Source organism: Osmerus mordax, chromosome 19 (assembly GCF_038355195.1).
Source record: "Osmerus mordax isolate fOsmMor3 chromosome 19, fOsmMor3.pri, whole genome shotgun sequence".
NCBI lineage: Eukaryota > Metazoa > Chordata > Actinopteri > Osmeriformes > Osmeridae > Osmerus > Osmerus mordax.
This window is the reverse complement of record NC_090068.1, coordinates 1,069,815-1,083,993: the sequence shown is the minus strand read 5'-3', so window position 1 is coordinate 1,083,993 and position 14,179 is coordinate 1,069,815. Positions and strand designations below refer to the sequence as shown.

The 14,179-nt window shown below is 40.1% G+C and overlaps 1 protein-coding gene across 1 annotated transcript in view; it reads left to right on the top strand.

The window, feature by feature from the left end:
• The first annotated feature begins 297 nt into the window (after window positions 1-297).
• The window catches only part of vps37d (VPS37D subunit of ESCRT-I), a 35,691-nt gene continuing 21,809 nt past the window's right edge, over window positions 298-14,179 (top strand). The window contains exons 1-2 of the mRNA XM_067257128.1: window positions 298-496; window positions 6,170-6,341. Coding sequence (XP_067113229.1) covers window positions 374-496; window positions 6,170-6,341 — 295 coding nt within the window. The 5' untranslated portion in view covers window positions 298-373. The remainder of the gene's footprint in view (window positions 497-6,169; window positions 6,342-14,179) is intronic.

Genomic DNA, 14,179 nt, shown 5'->3' with positions numbered 1-14,179 from the left:
AGGGAAATTAAATGCTGCGAGTCGAGTGGATATTTTGAAATATTTTTGGTTTTGTTCAGGTAGTTAATCTAAATGACACATAATCATGGTTGTTATATTATAATTAGGCCTACACCAAAAAGAGTAGTTAGTATAAAATACCTATAATTAAACCCTTCTGCCTTCAGCATGCCTTGTGGTTGTGAGTGGCATTACAATTAAGTGCTAACGTGGTAAGAATGTGTCACTACATCTTGCATTGTCTCCACCAACAGAAACGTTTCTTCCTCAGAACGGGGTTTGCTTCTACACAACATTCTGTAGTAGCTGTGCCATCTGCAATCGATATGGAAGCGACACTTCAAGTCGTCTGAACCGCTCTTAAAGGAATACAATGTCCCATTTGAACGACTCAAACTCTTACCCAGACGGGTATAGGGCTCTAAACACAAGTGAATTGCAGGAGCTTTTAAAAAATGAAGACAAAATGGACCAAATTGTCAGACTGAATGAAAAGGTATGTGTGAAAGTGGTTTATACTGTACTATGCGTTTTCTAACTACGGTTTCATGTAGATTAATGAAGAATAATTTCATTTAAAAATCCACATTATTCTGGTTTGCTATACACTGCATTGAAATGTCCGGTACCTCTCCTCATCCTATGGCACGTGTGTAGGCAATGCATTTGCTCGCTGCATAGTCTGCGCTGGTGAATGGTTTAAGAAGCCTTTCATTTTCGCCTAGATTTTCGTTGTCCGTGTACAGACTTATGAGAATCACAAGTAATGATGTAAACTAAATGTTTTTGAGTGTGACTATAATCAATGCAGACCGTATGTGCTCTGAGCAGGAAATATTTCTGTTCAGAAATGTATTCGCATCCTAATTAAAAGACATGTTCTGTCTCTCGCTCTCTTTCTGTCTCACAAACCCTCTTGCTCTGTCTCACCATCTCTTTCAAAAATACAAACATTCTCACACACAGTGGTCAACATTGCGTGGGCTCTCTGTCTTTCTGTCTCTCCGTGTCTGTCTCTCATTTCTTCTCACACCAAGATTGCTTTTGCTGATTGCAATTATGAATAAGAGAGTACGCAGCTTTTGTCACATATAATCCTGCAGTCCACATTTCCATTGTTTAAAACATTGGGATTCAGGGTACACAGCTGCCCAAACTGAATCAGGTATGACATTCATTCTTGGGTAGAGAGAAAATCATCACTTTTTTGAGACTGGACCCGCTTGTGTCCAATTCTGAGCGAGACATGACATTTAAACCTGCCTCACTGCAGTAAAGAATGAATTAGAGAGATGTTACCAAAGAGGTTGCTTCTCACCAATATGCAGTCCAATTCTCCCACAGGAACAAAGCCAAATTACTGAGGTGAAAGCCACGGTTCATTGATTCCAGCAATGGTTTTAGCTATCTCTATCCATGGTGAAGACATTCTATCCGATATACTGTAGATGTGTTAAGTGTTACATCCAGGTACGTAGTAATATAATATGGGAGTCTTGTAGAGAGGCTTCTCATGCCTATTAAATTACTATTACTAGTTATTTAAAACAATCATCAGTGGGGTGCCTGGGTGTGTCAACCTCTCATTGTCCTTCTTGCAGATGCCATTAAAGTTTAATCTGTAGCCTATATATGCATGGTTGACTAATGTTTTCCATGTGGTGGTTGAGGTCATTGTGGCGGCTGCATCCACAGCCCCTGCGATCCACTGGAGTGCCTCCCTACAATTCATTATAGCTTTGGGGTCTCCTAGGGCAACCACCTTGGAAGGGTCATTAATAGCACAGTAAGATGGATGCCCTCGAGTGGCTACATCTCACTAGCTACAACCTAGCTAGCTCCTTCTGGAAAATGTAAACTCCTGAATTCAATAAGATAATCTGGATAATGTCCTTGTCCTAATCTGAAGACACTGATTTCCTTTGGAAACTCACTCGCCACAAATAGAAATGGGGAAGAGTGATACATCAGCCTCAGTCCCAAGACAAATGTATCTTACATCTGGGGGGTTATTGTACTTAACAATCTAAGAACAAAATAAATAAATATTTATTGCAAAGTTATTCAAGGCATGTCTGTCATCTTGGAAAAAGACAAAAGTGCTTGAACGATGACGGTGCTTTTTAAACCTAAGGATGGTGAAAGTCTAAATTGCAACTCTCAAGTACTCCTCAAGTGTTGTTCACCAGTGATGGTAAACACTATCAGCTTTGCTTTAGAACCAGTGCATCATCACAAACATACAGTCACCGGGGCTCCTGGAGCTTCCAGATTCGTAAACGAGGGTCGGGGCCCCTAGAGCAGGAAGTGGAAGGTCTGTTTCGATTCCTGTTTGGGGAAGGCATGAGCGATGATAAGTAGCCATGGGTAGGATGTAGGATTTGAAGCTAAATGAGCGCTACTGTCTTCTTTTAACATGTGAATTTAAAGTAGAACTGTGAATCACATCATCCACTCTTACAGCTTACATGATTGCATCTTAAGACCTCAAATCCTCTAGATTCTATGGAACCTGGTGCTCTTATTGCATTTCACATGTTCATTACATAAACCACAAGTGTGATAGAAATGAAAAATGGAACACTTGTAGATGCATGTACATTTCCTTGGATTTAGAAAGACTGTTAGGGGAGGACAACCATCAGTCACACATTTTTGAAAAATCACAGGAACTCTGATAGTTTAATATTATCTTCAGAACACTCTTAAATGTGCCTCCAAGTTCTGTTCTCCAGCCAAATTGCAAACGAACCACACAGTGTGGCAGCATAAAAGACTTGAAACCCTATAGGCTTTGCCTTCTCGCCTGCTGTGATGTGACAATGCAGATATTTCAAGCTGCTCCCATGACAAGACTTAGGTATGCAAAGAGGACTGACAAGACAGAGAGACTGGTATTTGGCCTACTTATAAAAACTACTGAGACTTCTAGATTGAAGGAATTTGTGTAAGCAACTGCTCTCAGAATAACCATAACCCTTTATTACAATTTTAATAATTTTACTTTTAGGAGTGAACAAGTCAGATGAGAGGCTTCAAGGAGTAAAGTTTACTCATCCAAGGAATAGTATGTCCACAGGGCTAAGATACCACAGACATGACTGCAACACAATCTCATTTGCAGCTGTGAAGTCCAGAGGTCAGACACAAATCAAAGCCAACTTATTTATCTCCTTTTAGCTTGTGATGAAAAGCAGCGGGAATGGCATCACTACTTCATTTGATTATATAAATATCATCTTGTACATACTCTGCAGATGGTTGTCAGGATTTCATTCAAGGGATACATTTCCCATGTGTGTACAGTAAGTCATTCAGTGGTTTGGAACATCTGTATGTTCTTACTCGCTCATGTCTCCTGATGATGCTTAGGGAGAGGGATGGGGTTGAGATTGCTCAGAACAGGCCTTCTTATTCATTTGAGAAGAAGGACCCTGGTTTGAGAAAAAGCCCCTTTTCTAATAAAAGAACACCCTCTCATTATATCGCATTGTAGTGAACCATAAGATGTTTTTAAAAGTCAGTCTTTTTACTCAAATTCTGTGTTTTGAGTATCGAAGGGAAAAGATGGATAATGTTGACCCACAAACCTGCTGTGATTTTTACTGTATAGTCAGTGGCACTCCTAAAAATGTCCAGTGCCAGTCATCCACTTTCCTCAGGACTGGATTCCCAAGACCGATGACACAGTTTCAAAGTTAGAACCCACTCAAGTTCTCTTCATGTTGAGTGAGAGAGAGGTTTTAATTAGCCCTGATTATCACCCAGAGCCAGAAACTATTCCTCTTATTAGATAAGGTGGGCAGTGTGAAATGCTCTCTCATTTTCTGGAAATGTAACTGCCTTCAATTAGCGAAGGTTTTATCTTGCAGCTTGCTCCGGTGTTTTAGCTTGCAGGAATGGAAAATGCCAAGGGATAAAGTCCCAAATCTGTGGGACTTTATCCCTTCCATTCTAGGAGGTGTGAGACATGAAAGGCGCCCTTGCTTAGAGACTAAGATGATTGGATCAGTGGGTTTCTGATTAGCTCTGGTTGGGAATTGACATTCGTCTCACATTGCAACAAAAGTCAATGTTTGTTTTAGGTAAGAGGTGTGGTTTGTCGACTACAGCAACATGGAAACCCATTGCTGAGAAATATTGACTATTTGAACAGAAAGCATCTTGCCAACAGACCTAATAGAATTGAAAGCACCTCTGCCTTCACTGTCTAAAATAGTATTTTGGCAGTCTGGGGTAGAATCTCCAATTAGATAAATGTTATTTTTCCTTATTCTTTTTATGAAGAAATTGTCCATCCTTCCTCATGTAACACTGATTATCCTCACCCCAAATAACCACAACACTTTCAGTTTACTAAAGAACATATTTGACTATTTTCAAAGTCAAGTCATTTCAACAGACTTAAGTTTGTTGAGTGTAAAAAGATGCTTTAGTGAACATGAATTTGCACATTCCTGCAGGAAAATAATTTTAAATGGAATCATGCTATCAGGGACACCTTAATCATGTTTTTCTTTCAAAGTAGAATTTGAGACCAAAACATTCCCATACTGTGAAGAAATGAATCAATTATTATTTTTTCTTGGTGTGGTGGTGGTCTAATAGAGTTAACAATGTGTAAAACAACTGAAAGAAGATACAAGTCACTGTTTTACTCTGGGCAGATGTTAAATAGTGATTTCTAGTAAATAGTGATTTCTAGTAATGGCAGACAAGCACTTTTCGCCTCACATTTGGTGGGACTATTTGGTTTTGTGGTTGGCTCAGGCCGTGCTGTCTGTTGTTAGCTATGGGGAATGTCTTCCATGAGGACATTGGATGGAATTCCGCTTAAGTTCCAATGCTAAAGTTCTCTGGTGGCTGTCAAATCTTGTCTTGAAGGAGCCCATTGTATCATTTTGGGAACAAGATAGAGGGGCATGCATTGATGACAGGCCACATACTTAATCAAGCAACTTTTTTGTCATTGTGTTTGACAGGTTTAAGTTGAGCAAAAACCTCTGGATGCAACATTTGACACATCCTAACTCTTAATCTTTCCTTTGTTCAAATATTATTGCCATATGAGGCCACATATGATCATATTACTAGTAAGCAAAATAGAGTTGTGTGTAATTGTAGCTGGATCCTGCAGAACTGTCCCCATTAGTTGATGCACAGATCATCAGATTTCTTGAGTTATAGAGATTGATGAGTTCAACTCATCTAAGTTGAGAGATCAAGAACGTAAAATAAGTGATGTATTAAGTAAGCACAATATGACCTCTCAAATGCCACTTCATCACTGCATACCATGCCTTTGTTAAAGCCACAAGCATAGTAATGCAGTCCATTGGTAACATGAGCAAGATTCTTGAGCAGGAATTTAAAAGCAGTTTGCCAGTTGGAAAGTCACCTCAGTTGGAGAATGCAAGTTCTTTTTGCACCAACTTCTACTGATCTGCTTCACTGAAAAACACATCTTGACTTTCACATAAAATCAGGTTAGCCACTGAATGAGTTGATCTGATGTATCAAGTGTTGGTGTGAGAGCTTTATTTAGCTTGGCCAAGGGACTTTGAAAAGTGCTCAGTGTGTAGTATAATGGCTTAAGTTTTGACAGGACTTGTTTAGTAACACCCTCTGCAGTCAAAGATTCACACATTCATTGTTTCCTTTATGAGAGTGGAACTTGATATCCCTGTCTTTTCATACTCTCAGTTTAACACTTTCCTCAGTGACTTACTCCGTTACTGTTTCCATAGAACATGTTCCAACTATATGCAATTGAAACTGTGAGTTAGAGCATTTCCTGCAATTAAGTTAACGATAAGGACTGTGGTCCTTGGCAAGTGTCCTGATTCAAGGAGGATAAGTGGATACATAGACAATTTCTATATTTTAAACATTCTCTTAGAAATTCAGTTCTCCAATATTGCAAACATTATTGAACAGTGTAAATAAAACATGCTAATAAATATATTTTTAAATAGTTTGATATCACAAGTTCTGAAATGCTCACACTTAATTATTTCATACATTCACTCTCGCAGTCTTTCACTTCCATACCTGTATTGTATTAATCAAATATGAGTAAATGTCACAGTTCATCTAAAGACACTATTTTCCCTTGTGCTCTGAAATACGCATCCCTAGCATCCCTTTGACTCTATGTTTCTGTGTCCAGTTTCAGGAGCTGCTGGTGGACAGAGACACCCTGCTGACCTCCAATCGAAGCTTGGCCGAGGAGAGCCTCACTCGGCGACCCTACCTCAACAATGGCAAACTCCAGCTGTCTGAGAAGTACGGGGAGCTATCCAATTTGGCCACTGTCTGCCAGGAAAAGCAGTGCCGGTTGGGTGAGTTTGCACGTGTTCAAGAAGCATTGGATTGAAGGGTAGGAAAGTGACAAACACAGGGTTTCAATCTCAGACAGGAAGTTGATGGAATATTAGTCTGGATGAGAGTTTATGGAAATTATTATAATAAATTATCTGCATGCTGCATGATCACAGATCGGAGAATTAGGATTTTATCAGCTGCTGTGGCATTTTTTTTTTATGTCCGCCACAGCAACTACAACTACTGGTTTATTAATAACAGCCAAACAACCTCTGGGCATGTGCGCATTTGCGCCGTTGGATCAACATCACCAAAAAACACAATTCCATAATTACACGCCCGGTTGTAGGCTATGTTTATTTATGAGATTGCGTTGACCTGTGACCTCTGTGTGGATTGTTATTCCATATGACTGGCTGACTGGGGGTGGATGATCTCCTGGAATTGTTGGCAATCAAAGCTTGGCCCGGGTCCACCTTTCTATCCCCCTCCGTGTGAAGGATGGTGGTGGTGGTTTAGCACAGCTATCATGTCCCCCCTGGGTGAGCTGGAGTAAAGAGTTTCCCACCTAGCGGTCCCACCCTCCTTTCAACGCGAGCCAAGATTAACTACTGGAGCGTGTATGAAATTGGAGTCCAGTTTCTCTCATGTGTGGTTCCGTCCCCAAATCGAGCTGCCTTCTCACTAAATGAGCAGCTTATTAGGGTTCCTCCGGTAGGAGAACCCTGTTGTTATTGGTGGTATTATGTTTTTCCTCTGGGAGCCAATGGCAGCCCCTAGACCAGAACTGTTAACAGTTGAGAAATTTGGCATGTTGATACTGCAGAGCATTAGTAACTACCATACCAAAAATGGGCCACGTGAGACGATAGGTGGCGCTACAGGCCACGCCCCAATATGTCAATTTTCAAAGTGATGCCATTTGCAGGCCATAAGTCCCAAAATTCTGAAATTTAGTATATATGCCTTACAGGTCACGAGGAACAAAAAAGCCTCAAGAACCTATAATGGCCGCCATATTGGATTTTTCCGTACGATAAAGATTAAGGAAACACTTTTTTGCTACTCCTCCTACAATATTCCCAAGAATTGGCACGCATCATCGTCAGAGCAACCCTCACGCAACAAGTTATATATGGAATTTTGATTTTCAAAACCGTTTGTCCGGCAGCAAAGCAACCAAACAGGAAGTTGGGTCATATCTCATCAAATCTTTGAGATATCAACACCAAACTTGGTAATTTATCACTAACACTAAAATAATGCTTTACACATCCGCCGGTCAAAAAGTGATACTCTGATTCAATCACAAGTTTATATGAAGACTCTTGAGAATGTATAATACACAAATCTGAGAAAAGTTTGAATGTAAGATAAAAAGTAGATTTATTGTGAATATTTGAATATTTATCGATCTTATCACGCCAGTATCAATCAATAGGCTACTGATACCAACGTTGGTATCGATACTATCGATAGCCTACTTGAGATTGATTCGCCCACCCCTATGCTGTACCATCTCGCCGAGGATCGTGAACACATTTTCATTGATGTCTGTGTCAGTCAGGGCCGATATCATTGCTATAATTTCAGCGAAGCTCTCAATATTATGTAAAAAAAAGTGAATTGGCAGTTGCCTCCATCTCTTCAGCTACCGCCAACATTTAGACCACTGTAGCATGCAATATTTTATTAATTGAATCCGCACTAGGTACTGCCATCTTGAATTAGTCAAAAGCAGTCGATTCAAGTTGAACCACCAATCAGAGGCTTTAACCTGCCCCCTGACTTGGTGATGAGTGACAAAAGATTTATTTTGCTGCAGCAAACACCGTGGATACACAGTGGATAAATGTAACTTTAAATAAATAAATGTGAACACATGAAAACGTAGTAATAATAATAATAATAGTATTTATAATGCACTTTGTATTAACTAAAATCTCAAAGTGCTACAGGTTAAAAGCAAGAATGGCCAAATAAAATTTAATAAAAACAATCATGTCGAAAAAAGAAAAAATAAAACAGAGAAAAAAGAAATTGTCAATCAACAAAAGGCTCTGTTAAAAAGGTGGGTTTTTAGGCCACGTTTAAAAGCATCCACAGTCTGTGGTGTCCTCTGGTGATCAGGTAGAGCATTCCACAGACTGGGAGCGGCGGAGCAGACAGCCCGAGCTCCCATGGTACGCAGCTTAGTCCTTCGTGGTTTCAGGAGATGTTTTTCAGCAGATCGGAGTGTCCGTGTGGAGGTTTGTGGGGTGAGAAGTTCTATGTGTATATATATATATATATATATATATATATATATATATATACACACAAATACATGTAACATTTATATATTTAGTGTCTCATTTAATTTGTAATTTATATATTTTGTATGTCAATTAGGCATTAAATTATATAATTAGTCATTTATTTAAGCTTTGTGTTATCCAAGTATTTAACCATTCAATTATTTATGTATTTATTTAGTTAGTTTTGGCCCCTAAAATCCTCCATAGGCAGCACCTAGTACGGATTTAATGAATGAAATATTCCATGCTGCAGTGGTCGAAATGTTGGCTGTAGCCAGAGAATGTCGAAACTGCAGCTCTCCGGCTTTGCAGGTACATGCTACCAGAGAATGTCTAATATGGGGAGAACTGCCACTCTCGGGAAACTTCCGGCTTCTGAACTGGTTGCAGTTCCACTCTAGTTCAATATGAGCTATATGGCTAACGAGCGAGTGCAGAAAGAATGGAGGTCTATGGAGCTATACCCCTCCAAATCCACTTTTCTCATGGCATCATTTTTTGTCTCGTAATTTGAATGCTGAATTCGAAAGGGGAGGCAAAAAAATACACACTGCTGGGTTTGAGATTTTTTTAAAGTCGCCCTTTGTTCTAAAAAGCCTTTAAAAATGTCGACGACGTCATATACATTGTACGGCCAGAGATACTGCATTACGGCAAGCTCTGGTCACTTCCTTTTTTCTCTCGAGGCATCAACAACACAGCTGACAAGTTAGGTTCACCTTGTCAATACACATGCTAGAAAGAGTTTTGGTTTGCTAATGTTGTTGCTAATCTTGATAATGCTCTGACATTCTGGTTCCGCTTCGGATACCATCAAGCGGGATCTCTGGTCGTGGTCAGTCCTTCACTAACCAATCAGCATTCATTAGCAGAATGCTAGCGTGTTATTACATTTTACATTTACATTTAGTCATTTAGCAGACGCTCTTATCCAGAGCGACTTACAGTAAGTACAGGGACATCTCCCCGAAGCAAGTAGGGTGAAGTGCCTTGCTCAAGGACACAACGTCATTTGGCACGGCTGGGAATCGAACTGGCAACCTTCAGATTACTAGCCCGACTCCCTCACCGCTCAGCCATCTGACTCCCTACTGCGTGATATGAGTATTAGCTTTGGTCAGCTGTTATGGGCAACAACGACTCACCCTTTAAGTAATCGAAATATATCGACCTATAATCCATGTTTAATATGAAAAAACTACAATAAAATCTGAGAATTCTCAACGACAATCAGATGAAAGAGACACATTTAGCCGTTTAGCTCCATAGACTCCCATTCATTATGCACTCGACCACGATCACTCCCAGTGGAACTTTGGTGGAACTGCAACAAAATTTGGTACAATGGGGCTTAATAGGGAGTGGACAGGCTCTCTGTAGACGGGCTCGGCTGTAGCTGAAGAGATGGAGGCAACTGCCAATTCACATTTTTATTACATCATATTGAGAGCTTCGCTGAAATTATAGCAATGATATCGGCCCTGACTGACACAGACATCAATGAAAATGTGTTCACGATCCTTGGCAAGATGGTACAGAGTGGGCGAATCGATCTAAAGTAGGCAATCGATAGTATCGATACCAACGTTGGTATCAGTATTGATTGATACTGGCGTGTTGAGATCGATACTTAAGTTTCAATTTCTCTTCTCTACATTCAGTAGCCTACACAACTCCCTTTACATCATAGTGGTTGTGCTAACACCACTCCTCTAACTTAGCTCAAGCTCACTTTGCCCCTCCCCTGCTATGCCTAATGGCCCATGTACGCCCATAGGTGGCGCTATAAGCCCCAAAGTCTACATGATTTCCCCAGCGCCCCATTACTCCAAATTAACTGAAAATTGGTATACTTGCCTTATTTGTCATGGGGAACAATAAAGCCTCAAAGACCCCTAAAGTCCGCCATGATGGATTTTCCTGTACAGCGACATTTTGCAAAAACCTTCAAAATCGATCTCCTCTTAAACCAAAGTCCAAATTGACTAGAAATTTTGTACATATATGTATCATTGATGTATTTAAAAACTTTACTTAAGACAGTTGAATCAAATACAAAATGGCTGAAAGAGGTGTATTTATGTAAATGTCCACATTGCCTCATTTAATTGTGTCAATAAATCAAATATAGTTTTGACTGATGGTTTTTCAAACCTAATAGGGTTCAAGATGGAATCACTCTGAAGTACCATGAACAATTTCACCTTGGTATGTCAAAATATGATTCAATTAGAGCTGTTTCAACTTTGGCTGAATCTAACAATGCTTACCACAGGAGAAACAGCTTCCTTTTTTATACAGTAACTGACCACATATCCTCTGCTTGAGGGTAGCTCAATGGGTTGAAACAGTGTCTTGCAAAGTGAAAGGTCACAGGTTTGAATCCAGCCACTGCCTTTGGGCCTATCATAATTTTGATTATTTGTTTAGTTAAACATACTGACATCATTCTGAAATACCATGCACAATTTCATGCAATTTCACCTTGAAATGTCAACCGTTACTTAACCTTTGTCCCAAAGCTGACCAAAGCTAATACTCATATCACGCAGTCGGAGCACAGCTAATCAGCATCAGCGCCCTTGGGTACCCGGCATGCAGTGCGGCATGTCCAAAAACAAAGTCTTGTGGAAAATAGTTTGGTTACAACAGCCGTGCGAGGGATTTCAGTTGTTGTGTTCGATCAGTTAGATGTTTGTAATGTTATTGTTTGTTAGTTAATATAATCTTGTTGGTCACCCTGATTGTGCATGTTGTGTAGTTTAATGGCACCAGAGAGTCGGCTGCTGTACTATCAAAAGCCATTCTCGCAAGTAGCTGAACATGAGCTCTGCCTAGCCCTGTTGCCCACATGACTATTGTTAATTGTGCATTGACTGACATTCTGGAAAGATCAACTCAAGAAGAGTTTCAATATCCTATAAAAAGCTAAAATCTGAACATTTGGTGTGTAGCAGAGAGGATAGAGAGACTGAATTGTAACCTTATGCTCATGAGTTCAAATCCCCTTCAGCCTATTGTTGTTGGCCAAACATTAAGTCGTTTTGCTCTCTTGTTGTCCAACTCTCGATCTTCTACAGTGTACATGTTTATAATATTTTGCCATTTTGCGGAGGGACCCGCATCGCTGCTTGCAGCTATATTTAAAATTGTAATTTTCAATTTTCATTCAAATTTTCATATTGATGATGCATTCACTTCATAAATTATGAGGTATTGCTTTCCCCGACACGAAAGTAGATAAACTGCTTTTCTAAGTAAAAAGTATTGGTATTGGCAATCCTGGCCCTGTTACTTGGTATCGGATCGATACCACATTTTGCAGTATCGCACACCCCTATTGAGGCTGCTGACTGAGACGATAGACTAGAGCAGGGGTTCTCAAACTTTTCTGCCCACGACCCCTAAAATAATGGTGCCAGTGACTCGCGACCCCCGCATCCACATAGGTGGTTTACGTATACGTGGGAGTAAAAATAGGCCCTGGACTTTGATCCAGACCGGCCCACCAGAACTGGCCCCCGTATTCGCCACCACAGCTAACCTGCTAATGCATGCACATTCAGAGTTTGATGTGATGCTAGTTCGGGAGTTCGATAGTTAATGCGAGCGCAGCGCCAAATCTTTTTGGCGCAAAATCTTTTTGGAGCTTTGTGTAAAATAAACAGGCGTTTTTCAATTGGTAAAACCTTGTCTAGTGAAGGTGATGTCTTAATTTTTCGGCCCCACCCTTACGTTTCTTAGCCTGGTTTTCCATTGTTATTCTTCTCCAGGTGCTCCCGATGGCCAGTCCGCTACTGTGGGGCTGTGCCGCGGTGGTGGATTTTCAAGTTATGTTATTTTTAATTCTCGTGCTGTCAGGGGGTCAGCCCTCAGCCCTTCATCACCCCTAGTTCCCGCAGCCATGGGTATTCCCTCTCCACTGAAATCCAAAACTCAGCCAGTGTCTTGACTGAGAACGCTGCCTTTAACGTTCGGTCGCTTGACAGTTCAACTAATGCATCCTCCTGGTTGGATGTCAGATGGTTTGCCGTACTTACAGTGAATGGAAAATTAAAAGGCTGATGGCTTTTTATTTGCATGCATTAATTTAACTACTAATTTTAACTTGTTAAACTTTTGGCTAAAATATGCAATTTCTAATTGTTTTAAAATATTTTTTAATGATTTCTGGAAATCATCTTGCGACCCCCCCGTCGCTGTCTCGCGACCCCCCACTTTGAGAACCACTGGACTAGGGGATCCCCCTGGATCGAAGAGAGCTTGATCGACTGGTTGAGCCTGCATGGTGTGTAATACTGTTCATTCACCAATCAGAGGCTTTAACCCGCCCCCTGACTTTTGAGGGGGGATGACAGATTTATTTTGCTGCAACAAGTTACACCGTGGATAAATGAAAGTATAAATAAATGTGAACACCTGAAAACGTAAATCTATATATACACACAAATACATGCAACATTTATATATTTAGTGTCTCATTTAATTTGTAATTTATAAATGTTGTATGTCAATTAGGCATTAAATTATATAATTAGTCATTTATTTAAGCTTTGTATTAGATAACTAGAGAGAGTACAATTTCTGGGGAAATTGTAGGGTGTGCTTGCTTGCGTCGGTTGCACAGGGGTCCGTTTTTTAATGACATTTTTACAACTGATATTTCTGTATATTTTATATAAAAATGCATACTTATAATTTTTTTGCTGCTCATTTTCAACTCAAAATACCAGTGAAGTGTAAAATGAAATAGATGTCTTCTCATTTCCTTTGCAAGAGGCAGCCTCATAGTTGAATCAAAACAAATAAATTTGGCAGACCGGTGTAAAAATTTACCTAATCTCTATGACTTAAACGTCCGGCCGTAGCTATCTCAAACGGTACCATCTGCTAACTGAAAATATGCCCCCAAAAACGTCAATGAGCTTGACATTTATTTAGGGGAAAATCGCTCATTCATAAAAAGCTCACTGGTTGTTATCATTGTCAGACACACCGCAAAATGAGATATAGCCCTGTGTGGAGAAGCTGCCCTGGGAAATTGTAGTAGACTAGTAGTACTACAGTTCTGTACCAGACTACTGTTCGTCTTGGTAGCGATTGCGTTGGTTGAAATCGATAACGTTCCGTTGTACGGTTTAGGCTGAAATGTATTATTTTCATGAACAGATTGACAATGTTTAGGCTGTGGCAATGAAGTTCAGGTTAGTAGTCAGATAGTTTCACCTATTGAAATACTTTTGATTTAAGTAAGGGGAGTGCCAAACATGTTCTGACGCCGTTTGACTCCCTAAACAGCTGTGGAGATGTTTTTGTTAGCTACAGTAGCTACTAATGAGTCTCGCGTAGGCTACAGCGTTGCAGTGAGCTACACTGGTTTGAAACCATAGGTAATGATAATTTCACCAACAAATCGTTTACTTGTAATCTAATGTCATAATAAATCCTACAACGAAAATGTATTTGTGAGGAATGTTTATTTTAACGATTGAAAACAAATGCATCATAGACTGCTGTAGTATGTGTTGCCTGGGCAACAGAGGCTCATGTCAGGATGC